The 14875-nt window shown below is 46.4% G+C and overlaps 1 protein-coding gene across 1 annotated transcript in view; it reads left to right on the top strand.

The window, feature by feature from the left end:
- Positions 1-12943, top strand: part of Ephb1 (EPH receptor B1) — a 280914-nt gene extending 267971 nt beyond the window's left edge. The window contains exons 13-16 of the mRNA XM_076867077.2: positions 1079-1228; positions 6790-6983; positions 9222-9377; positions 12835-12943. Of these exons, the coding sequence (XP_076723192.2) occupies positions 1079-1228; positions 6790-6983; positions 9222-9377; positions 12835-12943 (609 nt within the window). The remainder of the gene's footprint in view (positions 1-1078; positions 1229-6789; positions 6984-9221; positions 9378-12834) is intronic.
- The last annotated feature ends 1932 nt before the right edge of the window (positions 12944-14875 follow it).

Raw genomic sequence — 14875 nt, 5'->3', positions numbered from 1 at the left:
AGGATCTCACTGAGTTGCTTAGTGCCTCTAAGTTCATAAGGCTGGCTTTGAACTCCTGATCCTCCTGTCTCAGCCTCCCAAACAGCTGGGATTATAGGCGTGCACCACTATGCCTGGCTTTAATTGTTTTAACTACATTTTAAGCTTCTGCTTTCTGGTCTGCACAATTCTCTGGGTTTTTTTTTGAGGGCAGGAACCCTGGTGGTTCATCTCTGGGTCCTAGGTCTTCCTCAGATTCTCAGATTGGATCTGGCACAAAGCAATGCTCATGACTTGTTATGGGACTGTGAATGGATGGATGGATTTCAACTCCTTAAGTATACAGCACTGGGCCAAGCTAAGGGCCAAGCAGAGCACCAAAACGTCCAGTGTAGGTTAGGAGGGCAAGGAGGAGTCATATACCCAAGGGCAACCCTTTGGAAACAGATCTTCAGCCTCACAGGGCCTGACCTCTGCTGCGGGGCAGGCAGGACAAGCAGCATGTGGGTGAGCCCCGGCCCTGGGTCCATTGCAATCCGGGGCTGTGTGTAGAGTCTGGGAAACCTTTTCCCCAGAACTGGGCCCAGTGGAAATGGGGCAGAAGAACTGCCCAGCGTGATCTTGCAGTGGGAGAGCCCTCTGGGAGGTGGACCTCACCAGTCCTCTTTCTTTTTGGTTTCATTCTGTTTCCTTCTGACCCAAGGGCTGTGGCTTTTACATTGCCGTGGGGCAGTTGTGTATCTTGGGTAGTAAGTGTCCTGTGGTACCAGTGAGTTGATGACAGTTACAGTGTCCTCACACCCACTTTCCTGCCGGCAACCTTAGAACCAGTATGTAGAGAGTGGGAGTGGAGGAAATGGAGTCTCAGTACCTGCCACCCCCCCTTGCGTGTGACAAGTTCACATATGGCATGAGACCAGCACAGGCTGAGACAATCCCCTTGAGCTCCTCTATTCAGTACAACATTGTCACTTGTCTGTGGGGCAAGGGCTATCCTGACATATCCTGTTCACAAGATGTGGGAGTCGGGGCGTGGGAGGATGCTCAAGCCTGTGTCCTTTGGTCAGGCTGACCACTTTTTTTTTTCTCCTTCTTTCAGGGAGGGAAGATCCCCGTGAGATGGACGGCTCCAGAGGCCATCGCCTACCGCAAGTTCACTTCAGCCAGTGACGTCTGGAGCTATGGGATTGTCATGTGGGAAGTCATGTCATTTGGAGAGAGGCCCTACTGGGATATGTCCAACCAAGATGTGAGTGTCAGCTGCACTTGGCTGCCACAAACAGCTACCCGAGGGTCCCACATGCAGTCGCTACCAAGCCTCCCTATATGTTTTCAGCTTAAAGTCTCATAACGTGAACTCAAAGTGTCCAGGGCAAGAGGATACAGTGACACCCTTGGCATGAAGGTTGGAACTAATAAAAAAAGCCCATCATGGATAGTGACAGTTATAAGGCCTGCAAACCCAAGGCCTGCAAAGGTGCCCAGGCCACAGATTCCAACAAGGAGACAAAGGGCTGGTTCAGAATGGCCATGGATCATGAATAGATGAGGCTCAAACTAAGCAGGGACTTCTACCCTGCGTCCCAGGGCTCAGACTGTGACTTCTCCTTTTGCATAAGTGACAAGGGAGAAGAAGGAAAGGGGCATTAGTCTGAGCACCAGAGCCTGGTTCCCACCCTGCTCTGCATCTCACAGCTGTGTTGCTTTGAGCCAGCTGCAGTTTCTATGGGGAATTTGCATCCTCAGCAAGGAACTGTAAAGTGGTGCTATTCCCTGAGAATCTACTGTCTGTGAGCATTGTCACCTCTCAGTGAAGGAAGAGCTGAGAAAGATTCCCAAAGCCAGTCAGCTTCAGCCTTCACCGTCCCTCCAACCCAGCCTTCAGAGTCAAGGTGGGAGAGGAAAGTGAAAGGTCATCCGATACCTGGTTTGGGGGCTTTCCAAATGGGAATCTTTGCTTCCCAGTTACTGAAGGGTGAAGAAGGCTTTTTAGGGTGATTTGCTTTGATAAGGCCCCAATCAGAAGTCTGCCTGAATTTCAGTGCTATCTTTGACCTGGGCTGTTCCCAGCCCAGGTTTGTGTTTTGAATACATAACCTGCCCTTGGAGGTGAGAGGGTTCTACTTGGTAAAGTCCATGTGGAACTCTGAAGCACTCAGAAGCTAGTGAAAAGTGGGCCTCAGTGGGTAAAATGGCTGCATCTTTAACCAGGTCCCGATGCCAACCATGGGTGGCGTTTAGGTCTTCTATTATCTGTGATTATCCATGCCTCGCCTCTGCTCCTGTAGCGTATCCAATCAGTAAGTGGCAGAGTTGACGCCAAGACTGTTTTCCTGAAATCAACTGCACGCTGGTTCCATCCATACCATCTGCTAGATGAGTAAGAAATGTTAGCCAGACAAAGCAGACCCATCTCATCCCACCCAGAGACCTTAATCCGATTAAGAACAATTCAACACACAGAGAGAATGGATTACAAAACTGACAGGCAAGATTTGACATTCAAGATATTTTCGGTCAATGCAGTCACCTATGCTGAAAACAAATAGAATTTCTGGTATTCGATTTCCAGAGTTCTCAAATCGTTCATTCAACCCACGGTCTTTGCATACTAACGGAGACTAAGCATTGTGCATGCTGGCTTTGTACTCGAGAGGTTTAAAGTCCAGTGACATATACATAGGGCTTTGGGAACATTTGGTGGGGGAAAAGCTTCCCAGATATTTGAAGTTTGAGTTGTGTCTCAGAGGGAATAGGAACATCTGTAAAATGGCAGTTTATTTCAATTTTATTCTATTTCTCCAAAATAGAGCCCTTAAGCAATGCCCCAGTTGCAGTTCTGCTCCTGACGGGAGGCGGGAGGTGACTTCATGCCCATTCAGCAAGCTTTTCCTACCTGGCCTGGGAGAGAGCCAGGAAGGGCTCCCAGCTGCTGGGCTGCAGCCTCCCTTGTCAGAAACCATGGAGGTGGTGGCAGTAAAGGATTTTTCAGATGACAATTGAAAGGCTTTAAGGAAGAGAATTGCAGAGGCAAGTCGGAGTGCTGGTAATTGGGCTTCCGGAGCCCAGGAAGGTCTTTGAACATGTACAGAGAGTTTGTCAGCCAGAGAGAGCAACTTGGAAGTTCTGCCGCTTGGATCTGATTGACAGAGATAATGAGAGTGGCAGAGTCTATGGAGAGGAGCTGCGGTCTTATTGAAACATCAGAGCTCAACTTAACCCACTGTGCCCTGGTGCTTCCACTGCTCCGCGCTCTTCCACTTCACCCTCCCCAGTGCAAGGTCGCGGCGGGGGGGGGGGGGGTACCACCTGCCATGCAACTCACTAATAGGAGTTCAGGGGCAGCCAGGAGCGCCCCCCCCCCAATGATGTGAGGGCAGGGAACAGGGCCCTGTTCATTTCCCAGAGGTGCTCTAATTCCTTCATCTGGTGCCTAAGAGCCCCTGACATTGATCAACCTATCCCTGGCCCTCACTCCACCCCCATACCTAAATGGTCTCTGGGTTCAGGTGAACACAGCAGTCCCTCCCTGCACCTGATCATACCTGCTCCTTTTTTTTTAGGGTGGTCAAAAGAGTTCATGCAGACCATTCCAAATGAGAGCAGCATGCTCAGGGTAACAGTTTGCCTGGACCGATTCTCTCAGTCCACCCCCCACACATCCCTTCACTCTTCCTTCTCTTTGGAACCGCCATTGGATCCCATTCTAATCTCCACTCTTCTCAGCATCCGTGGATCTCTTCCTGTTAGGAACCCAGGAAGGGACCCAGAATCTACTCTCATTTTTGCCTCTGCTAGGTAGGATACCCTGTACCCCCAACCTTAGGTCATATGGCTCCATACAATTCAAACATGGTCACTGGTGTTTAGAGTCATCTGATGGCCAGATTGAAGATGTTTCATCGTACCTGCTAGTGAGATAGGAATGACTTCCAAGTCCCATGAGAGGACAAAAGGTTTTGTATATATATATATAAAATATATATAAAATGATGTTCTTATTTGACTATAAGTTATACGTACTGAGAATATTTAGAAAACTCCCAGATCCTTAAAAAGAAAATCAAAATCAGAGCACTTCAATCAAAGATGAGCAGATAAGTGCTACCTATACACCAATAAATTAATGATCCAGATATTTTTTTCTTTGGGGTAGGCATTTTTATGTGCCCAAAGCATCGATGCTCCTATAGAATCAGCTTGAGAAATAACAAGAAAATTATCTAGAAGAAAGAGCAGATGGCATGGAGCCCTAGTTTATGAACATGAACAGGTGTTCCCATGGCTGGCCTCTCTCCCAAAAGTGAGAAATGGGATGTGGTGTTTATCAAGTCCCTACTATGGGCTAGGTCAACCTCCAGAATGACCAGTAGTAGCTCCCTCTTTGCTGAGAAAATGTCCACTCTATAGACAAGGTAGTAATAATACCTTTCGTGTGATGAGGATTCTGTCACTCATATGTGTTGGTACTCAATGTACATCAGCTCACTGTGTCATTTAATATTTTTAGTGACCCCATCTATGAAGTTTCAGAAAGTCAAGGGCTTCTGCCGAGGTTCTTTGCTAATAAGAAATGGAAGCAGGATTGAACCCAGGCTTCCCGGGTCTATCCCACTAATCGCTCTGCAGTCCTCGGACTGACACAGCCATGTGGGTCTGTGCTCCTGGCTGACCTGTGTGAGGAGGAGAAACTAGTAACTTTTTGATGTCCTCTTCAAAAGAAAGTAAGCACACCAAAAAAAGCACAGGAAATACAAAAACAAAAACCTGGACAGTCTTTGACACAATCCCAAGGTGACAGAGGAGAAAACAAGGAAAAAATGGTTAAGTTGCTTCAGTCCAGAGCTACAGGAAAAAGACTCCACACACGTGTGGGTCCCTTGCTGCTGCCCTGCTAGGAGTGCTGGGGTCAGCTGGGCACCGTGGCTCTGTGTTCCTGCAAAAGGGCCCTGATCCCAATGCTATTTCCTGTTTTAGGGCAGGTAGGGAAGCTGCCTTGTCTGTGGGGTAAAAAAAAAAAAAAAAAAAATAGTATTTGGTGCTTTAGCATCAAACAATTTGGGCAGCATTTTAGGATCCTAACAACACTAGCTGCACAGCACTAGAAGACTTTGGAGTCCCCAAGCCCCATGGGAAGTGGAGTTTGAACACCAGCCCCTCCTGCTGGCCCCACATGGCTTGATCTTAGATAATCCAGAAAGAACTCCTTGGGCCATTCAATGGGTAATCCCACTTGTCTCCACAATGAGTACAGGCTCTGGGTCCCTCAATCTGGTTGCATAAAAGGAGCTAGAAAAGGGGACAGGATTATGAGCCAGGTTGATGGGGATGATGTTGGGCTGCTCATTCTCAGAGATTACTTAGTTTCATGCCTTGAAAACATGGGACAGCTCTAGGGACCCATCTCTAGGCTGAGATTATGACGGCAGCCCCCCAGAGGCCTAGGGAAAAGTGGCCTTTGGAATCCTCAAAACTTAAAATGAGGTACCCTGTGCTTTATTTCCAGCCCTACCTCTTGCTATCTGTGTGCCCTGGGCAAATTTACTTCAGTGCTTCTACCTTCATTTTCTCACGGGGAAAATGGGGTTAAAATTGTCTCCTAAGAGGATAGCAGGGAATTTGATTGACAATAGTTCAGAGGAGATAAAAATTTGTCAGTGCAATATATTGTTCAAAAGCAAATGTTCCCAGTTACTGGTCTTTTTATATAGTGATAATCTTAGTGTGGTTTGTGTGCTTGTTTTTCACCATATTGAATAGAAAAAAAATAATACACCTTGATTATCTCTAATAACTTCAGGTTATATTAAGTCCTGCCCCATCTCCTGTGCTATATACTTGCGCAGAAATTATAAAAATACAACCTGATTGGAAATATTCACTGTTTGACCAATTTATGACATTAACAAAAAGAATAATCTGTTCAAATGAATCTGGGTTTTTTTTTTTTTTTTTTTTTTAGGTAGAGGTAAAAACACCAGCAAATACCTGAACTCCAAATTATTTCCTTTGTAATTTAAGGAGCTTTAGCTGTTTATTTTAATATAAAATCAATGAATGATTATTATAGACAATAAAAAATACAAACAAGCAAAATGAAAAACATAAAGAACATTTATGTTTCCACCTGCCCAGAGGCAACCCCCATTAACACCATGCTTTACATTCTCCCAAGAGCTTTTCTATCCATGTGTATAACTGTTGGGTTTTGTTTTGGTTTTACTTTTAATAAAAGCAAGAGAACACCATACCTGTGGTTATAGAGCCTGCTCTTTTGCCTAATATTACAATGTGAGCTTATTTCCATTTTAATAGATTGATTTTTTGTAACACCCCTTGAAAGCCACCCCTGCATCATATCTACCTTTCCATCCCATTGTGGGTTTTATGGGTTTAATACTTGGGTCATCCACAATTTTTTTTTTTAATACACAAAGCCCAGAGCAGGCATCATTGATTTAAATGAATCTGGAATTAAGAGGTATGGGATAAAAAACACAAAACTAGGGCCCTGTGTCTTCTTGAGAGAAGAGAGGCAGCTAGTTTACTGGCTCTCTCTCCAACAAGAATTTACAGAGGTCTGTCAGGCCCAGCACTGGGGACTGGATCCAGCAGACTAAGGGGCAATAAGATGTGGTCCTTGCTCTCTGGGAGCCCACAGTGTGGCAGGTAGGCATGAAGAGCACAGGAAATCCATTATGGTGGAAGATGTGTGGTCACAAACAACGGCACCTGTGCCAGCCTGGTTAGGGAGGCTCCATTCTTGGGAGTGCATCCCCAAGTCACACCTGTTCCCGTGTGCCACTTCAGGTCATCAATGCCATTGAGCAGGACTACCGGCTGCCCCCTCCCATGGACTGCCCAGCTGCTCTGCACCAGCTCATGCTGGACTGTTGGCAGAAGGACCGTAATAGCCGGCCCCGTTTTGCGGAAATCGTCAACACCCTGGACAAGATGATACGGAACCCGGCAAGTCTCAAGACTGTGGCAACCATCACCGCTGTGTGAGTCTAATGAAACAGGGTGACAGGGTGACTCCTAGTTGCTGATAGACTCATGGTTGAAGGGCGGAATTTAGCTGGGGGAATTCTGTTCTGTTAAGATGGAGTGGTACATACATACCCTCACCCACATCCACACACCCCCCAACACACACACACAAAACCAGAATATTACTCAGCCATAAAGAAGAAGGAAATCATGGCATTTGCCAGTATCATGGAAAGTATCATGCGAAACCAAATAAGCCAATCCCTCAAAAAACAAAGGCTGAATGTCTTCTCTGATATGTGGATGCTAACTCACAACAGGCTGGGGGTATAGAGGAATGGAGGGTCACCAGATTGGACGGGGGAGAAAGGAGGAGATGGTTATGCAAAAGACAGTAGAATGAATTGGACATCATTCATTCTATGTGAACATATATGAACATCATGTTCATATATGAATACACGACCAGTGTAACTCCACATTATGTACAGCCACAAGAACAGGAAGCTATACTCCATGCATATTTGACATGTCCAAATATACTCTACTGTCAGGTAAAACTAAAATGAACAAATAAAAAAATATTGGGTAGCAGAGCTTATCCACCAGTGACAGAAGTTCCAAGACTTCTCCTCTTTTGCCTCTCCAGCATGGGCTGGAGGCAGATGTGGAGAGACCTGGATGGGTCTCTACCTTCTGTTGGTTTCCAATGGGCTCGGCACTGGGCTCTAGAGCAGGTGAGCCGTATCTGATCTGATTGATACAGTGCCCTACCTCTGGGAGATCCTGTTTCCAGAAGTACCTTTCCATTAACCACACCAGTCCTCTGGGCAGGTGGAGCTACAGACTTGGAATCTTGGCCAACCTATTGGCAGGCAAAGGCCCTGAGTGCTGTGGGACAAAGAAATACAAAACAATTTGGTCTGTTACGAGTGAATGCCCAGAACAGTCGCCAGCTTCTGTCTGCTGTGCGTTATTCAGCTACCATTGCATTGTTAACTCATTTGCTAATTTATTGTTGCAACCAAAATTTATCCTGTGGCTATACTCCAAACACTGTGCCCAGGGCTGGTCCTATCCAATGAGCAAGACAGACACGGTCTCTGCCCTCATGGAATCTAAAATCATTTAGGAGCATAGACATTAATCATGAAAAGAAATGCAAAACTGAGACTTTGATGGCTGCTGGGGCAGTTGCACAGGGCACGGAGAGCATACACCTTCTGCTGCTAGAGAGTGGCTTTCCTGATGAATGTTAGCTGAGAGATGAAGGCCAAGAGGCATGAACTGGGTGGAAGGAGAGATGGGAATAGAGGTACAAGGGTAAAGCAGTTGCAAAGGCCCAAGGGCAGAAGACCAAGGTCAGTGTCAACTGCTAGGAGTGCAGTAGGGAGAAAATTGGGTGGGGCTGAGGTTGGCAAGGTGAGCAAGGGCAAGTTCACTTAGAGCCTTTGGGCCATGCTAAGATGTTGGCTTGATCTTATGAGCCCCTATTTTGGGACTGACATGTGTCAGGGTCAAGGTGAGGGTTTTGGGGACAATCCTATCTGCATTTTGAAAAAAGCCTCTGGCTACAGTGTGAACCTAAGAGAACATTTCAAGGATCACCCTTGTTTTCAGTCAAGGCAATGGCTATGGAAGGAGTGGATGGATTTGGGAGGTCTGGGAGGTAAAGTCTTTGTGCCTTGGTGAAGGAGTGGGTAGGAGATTGGATGTGGGGTTGGAAAGATGTCAAGATGGCACCCTGGTTTCTCATTTGGGTACTTGCATGTCTGCCTTAAGAATGTTCCAGAGAAGGTCAGTGGTGGGTCACTTGGTTCCATTGTTTTCCCCCAGTGGCCGAGGGTGACACCAGATGGAAATATAGATTTCTATAGTCACTGAGAGATTTGGGGAGGTTTTAGGGACTTTGACATGCCACTCAAAGGACCGCATCTTCAAATGTGAAGCTATTACTTCTCTGTTGATAAAGGAGCTGGGGTGGGTGGAGGGCTTCCCTTCCCTTCAACCGAATGTTGTGCCAATCCGCCTGTCTGCTGACTGCCCGGCGACAGTGCCCAGGGACAAGGCACTGGCCACTCAGTTTGGGAGGGGATGCCAATCTAGGGTTCTGGAAAGAAGGTAGGGCCATCCCAGGGCTCCGTCTCACCAGGACTGCTGCTGTCCATGCAGCCTGCCGTCGGCCCAGAATAAACCTCTGCCCCCTCGTCTCTGCAGCCATGGGGGTCACCTGCGCCTCTCTGTCTTGCCAGGCCTTCCCAGCCCCTGCTTGACCGCTCCATCCCAGACTTCACGGCCTTTACCACCGTGGACGACTGGCTCAGTGCCATCAAGATGGTCCAGTACAGGGACAGCTTCCTCACCGCCGGCTTCACCTCCCTCCAGCTGGTCACACAGATGACATCAGAGTAAGTCACGTGAATCCCCTCTGTCCAGCCCACAGGTGGGGGCGGTCAAAGCCCCTTCCCCACTACTGCAGATGATGCGAGCCCTATTTCTGGCCTCATCCCCAGCTCCTTCTCTGTATAGAAGCAGGCCCAAGGAGAGCACCTGAGAAAGATGGAGCGGGGAGATGGCTGAGGGCTAGGGATGGATGGGGATCTATCTATCCTGGGCGCCACACGAGAGTTCTTCAAAGTCAGAGCGCCGGCCGTATGTCATTTGCCTAATCACCGAGTCTCTCCCCCATTTAAGTTTATAAACTCAGCCCATCAAAGAGAGCATCCAGATGGAAAGAACACAGCCAGCCAGCACTTTAAACAACATAGCCGAAAAAGGCTTTGCACTGATTCAGCAACAATCTAGGGCTGCGTGGGGAGCCCGTCCTCACGCTTAGATGATGCTTATAAATAAGCATGCATGCCCATCCCCCTCGCATTATTTACCAGGCTGTTGCTCCCACAGGGCTTTGGAGGAAGACACAAAATAAAATTATTCAAATCAAATGAGAACCAGAAAGGGTCTTAAAGATCCATGTGGTCCATCGTTTCCCCAAGAATGTTCCAAGGAGCACCAGTCGTGGGAAATGTTAATGGGTTCTCCTTGGAAAAAAAAAGGTCCCACGGTCAAATAAATTTGGGAAATACTGCTCACTTTATCACCCTCTTGGAGATTCACGGCTCTTATTAGCATTATAAAGGCCATGAGAAATCCTGAAATAAAGAAAGCCATTTAAAATTATTAAATACCATGGAACCATATTTTTGAGGGACAGGTTTTTATAGAACTGCAGTTTGGGAAATAGTACCTAGTTCCACTCCTCCCATTCAGCAGGTTCTGAAATGACGTGGCACTGGTGCTTATGTGTGACAAAGCCGGGGCCCAAGCCTGCTCTGCTGGCTGCCCACTCGATACCCTGCCGCCCATCCCCACCCTAGGGACACCTTGATTCCCATATTTTCTGGATGCTAAAATCCCCTGGGACTCTTTACAAAAAAAAAAAAAATGCTGATGCCCGGTTCCTACTCCCGGATTTCTGATTAACTGGTATGCTGTGAGACCTGAGCATCAGGATATTTTAAAGCTTCCCAGGTGGTTCTGATATGCAGCAAAGTGGGAGAAACACTGGATTAAAGTTGGCAAGGGTCAGATTCTGCCTTCTGCATTCATAGAAACCCAGATAATCCTAACCAGAAAGTTGACTCCTATCTCCAACATACATACCCCAGAGGGAACTCGCAGGCTTCCTGGACTACAGTGTGCACTTGTGGCACCAGGGTGGGGCTCTGGTGGCCTGTAACCCTTATGGCAGAAGACCCATCAGTCTGTCATTCAGTTGACACTAATCAGTCGTGTTATTCATCAAGCACGGTGCTGGGTTCTGGTGTTCCTAACTAGCCAGGCCAACTCCTGAGTCCCAGGAGAGAGGGGTGGAGATCAACCCCAGCAGTTGAGCCCTGGGGGAGAAACAGCTTGCTGACACCCTGACGGCTTTGAGTCAACCTTCCTGGAATCCTGACTCCACCTCCATGAGGTTTATTCTTGTCAGAAATGACAGAGCCTCTGCTTTCTCCAGGGAGATGGTTTGAATGTGCATCGAGCCCCGAATCCACTAAACGTCAGAATATGTATATTTTAAAAGGTTCATTCTTGGTGATTGCCTAAAAAAAGGCAATCTCTGCCATTCTGAATGATTGTGAAACAGACAGAATAAAGTTCAAAAGCACTCACCAGTGGAAAACTAGCCTCTGCATCTTGCAGAGCTAGAATAGCTGCTCCTAGCTGATCACAGGGCCTGGGTCCAGGGAGGGAAGACGGGGTTCAGCAAGGTAGGCTGCTCCTGCTTCCTCCCTGGGATCTGCCCAGCATATCTTGTGCTGTCTCCACAATGTGAAGGAATCCAGTGAAGCAGCTCCCCAGCGTGGGAGTCATCGCATGCAAAAGAACAAGGGCAAGACTAGAAGGAAAGTCAAACGGAAAATGAAGGCATTCCGTTCAAAGTCCAACAAACCCATACGCTATTCACATGTCCATACGCCATTCGGTGTGTTTCTTGAGAAAAGATGGAAAGAGAAAATGAAAAACTCAATAAAGTAGATTGTGGGGCAATTTGTTAATTCAAAATTCAAGTATGCTTCTGCAAAGTATTTGCTAAAAAGACCGCAGGTAATTTGTCTCCACCAGCTGCAGCCTTGGGGGATTGAGGACCAGCTGAGGAGGTGGGGTAGGACAGAAAGGTTTTGTGGACAGAAATCCAGCCTGGGGTCTTCAGAGTGCACAGGGCATGATGTCATCAGCTCTGCTGGGATGGGTGGGGTTTTGGGGAAAGCAGTTAGGAACTTAGAAAAGTTTGGAGAGGAGTTCTGTTGAGATGCTGAGAGTGAGGCTGTCTTGTATTTGAATTCTGATTCCGTCACTGCTTACCTTCTATGTGATCCTGGGTATGTTACTTAACTTCTCTGAACCTTGCTTGCCTTGTACATGAGTGTGAAGGTAATAATAGTGCTCACCTGATTGTTGTGTGGTGGGAAACAAATGGATAGCACCTGCAAAGCTTTTGGCCCATTACCTGCCCATAGAATGCACATAAGAGACAGTTGCTAAATTATTATTATTTATTAATTAATATTAATAAATTATCATTATTATTGTGAAGTAGTTTATTTTTATGAAATGCTCCCCTGTAGGTTTAGATGAAATAGTATATGACCTCTAGAATGCACTAAAGTAGTTACATATTCTTGTTACTAACTAAGGAAAGATGCATGGATCTCCCCAAGGTCAATTTCAGCCCATGAACTCACAGTTTCGAAGATGAATCCAATCCAAACCCTTATCCTAGCCATTTTCTTTGGATGCCTGCTTGGGCAGATATTTTAAAGTTATTTTGAGATCACCCTTCTTAAAAATGCATGACATTAAAATTCAAACAGTGTCAGAAATGGGAAACTCAGGGGAAAACATCAGAAGACCAAGCAAGCCCTACATCTTTCCAATCTCAGTGGGTGTTCACTAATTTAGGCAGAAAGCTCCACAGAATCACTGAAGCCCCATAGAATATGCACTGAAGGTGTTAAAAGGAATAGCAGAGGAAAATCTCAGTCCACCCCAGGGCCAAGGGGCTGCTCCAGAACCCACAGGTGAGGGAACAGGTCCTCAGAATGAGTAAGATGCCTGGCACTTTCAGATCGTCTGAACAGAGTGGGGCATTTAAGGGAATGCATGGAAAAAGCAAGATGAACCAAGAAAATAACTAATTGGAAGTTTGTCAGAAAACTTGGGTCACTTAGGCTTCTGGCATTTGAAACACTGTACTTGTCTACCCGGACTATTTTTAGGAGCATGCCTCTGGTGATAAGTTTTGATCTGTGAAAAATTGCTCTAATAGTAAAGTGACTTCTTTTTTTTGTCTTTTCTCCCTCCCAGAGACCTCCTGAGAATAGGGGTCACCTTGGCAGGCCATCAGAAGAAGATCCTGAACAGCATCCATTCTATGAGGGTCCAGATGAGTCAGTCGCCAACGGCAATGGCATGAGAACTCTTGTTTTCTTGGGGGAGGAGAGGAAGGAAAAAGACCAGGGTCAAGGGGGAACTAGAGATGGACCACTGTGGAATGTTCTGGAAAGATCGGGCTTCTCGGCTGAGAGAGGCGTCAACCATCGGTGAAGAATCAGCCAGACCTGTTGTTAATAGGCAAACCTTCTCAGTGACGGAAGCGGGTTTCAGATGCCGTGGGAAACCAAATAGATCATCATAATAATAATAATAAAACGTGGAAAAGTGATGCTTAACAGAAGTGGAGACCAAACAGTATGCTTCGGAGAACAAGGGTGAACTTGGCTCCCACCCTCCTCCGTGGGCTGGAGGTAAAAGGTCTAAGAGGAAGAAGGGAAGGAGGTGGAGGGAAGAAACAGAAGCCGCGCTCCATTTTTCTTCCTCACCAATGACGTTCTTTTCTTTTCTCCTTTCGTGCTCCTCCCCGAGAACCCCTCCCTCCCCCACATCCATTTCCCTTTGCTCATGACTCGTGTAGGGAAGTTTCTTCAAACAGAACCCAGCTCCTGAGTCTCCAGACGTTGTTCTGTCAGTTGCCAAAGGACTTTGCTGACCACTGCATGGGGATCCAACCAATTCAATTAATGTCTTCATATTGAAGAAGAGATGTACCTTCAATTGAAAAACCTTGTTTTTCTTTTGTTTGCATTTTCTGCAAAAAGGAAAAAGAAACCACAAATTGGGGAAAAAAAATAGAAAAAAAAAAAAACCTGTTTCCGTGTGCAAGAGCACACCCATGTACGTCTACGTTATAAAATGACTGTGCTTGTTCGTAATAAATGCAAACAAGAAAAAAGTACTGGGAAGCCTTCATCCCCTTGGGAGATCCACAGGGGCTGGAATATGTTGTGGGTTTGGCTTTCTGGTTGGCCCAGTGGCCTCTTGGCTCAATGGGGAAGAAGGAGAGGGGTGAGGGAGGGAAATGAAATAAAATAAAACAAAAGGAGAAAAAACACTCAAGGTGTTTGCAAATTCAGCGAGGAAACAGGTGAATGGTTTGAATTGGATGCAGTGTGGGTAATTCTAGAATGATACTGACTGATTGGTTATTCTTGATAACATCTGTAGAAAAGGAGAAGGAAAGTGTTTCTGGAGAATGTTCTTCCACGTCCCTGGAATCTGCAATTGGAGAGGTGGCAAGGGAGAAGTCCTCTTGCCTTACCTGTGGACTGGCGTAAGCCGTGTGGATCGGAGGAATGTTTCGATCGTGTCTGTGTTTCTCTTTTACATTCCTTATTGTACCTCATTGTTCAATTCACTTTTGTAAATTCCACCTAACATTTAAATATTTTTAATTTCTCCTTTTACCTTAATCTCCTTGCTAATTTTATCTGTCTAATTAAAAAGAGCAGAAGCATGTCTGGGTTTACGTAGAATGGTGTCAGAGTGTGTGTGTGTGTCCCTGGAATCCCGTGGGTGGTCCCCACATTGCCAGGAGAATCCTTAATCACCGTTCTTCTTCTGTAACATTGGAAGGGAGGGAACGTGTCCCTGGCCTTGTGACCCCCCAAAACCGGAATATGTTAGACTCCCTGGCACCGATGTGACCCAAAGGAAGAATTAGAGAATATGAGGTTCGGATGCCTCAAATAAGAGGGTGAGAAGTGACTGACATACAAACTCAGTCACTTATGATACAAGACCAGACCTGGTTTCAGCTTACACACTGCATTTGGAGAATTCACATCCAGGCCAGTTTCATAAAAGCCTTAATATGATTTTAGGCTGCTTGCTTGTGATGCAGCCCTGGACAGGCAGGTGGGGAGATTGAGGTTGTAACAGGAGTTATGGTCCCCAAGTAACTAATTTAGTTTGTATTTAAGGCAGAGTCGGGCCTTTGCCCTAGTCCTAGGTAACTCTGATTTGGAAGGCTCTGAGGTCACCAGACACATGTTGCAATAGCCAGAAGCAA

The sequence above is a fragment of the Callospermophilus lateralis genome, chromosome 10 (genome assembly GCF_048772815.1).
Source record: "Callospermophilus lateralis isolate mCalLat2 chromosome 10, mCalLat2.hap1, whole genome shotgun sequence".
NCBI classification, from domain to species: Eukaryota; Metazoa; Chordata; class Mammalia; order Rodentia; family Sciuridae; genus Callospermophilus; species Callospermophilus lateralis.
Note: the sequence above shows the minus strand (reverse complement) of the source record. Positions and strands in the feature narration are given on the sequence as shown.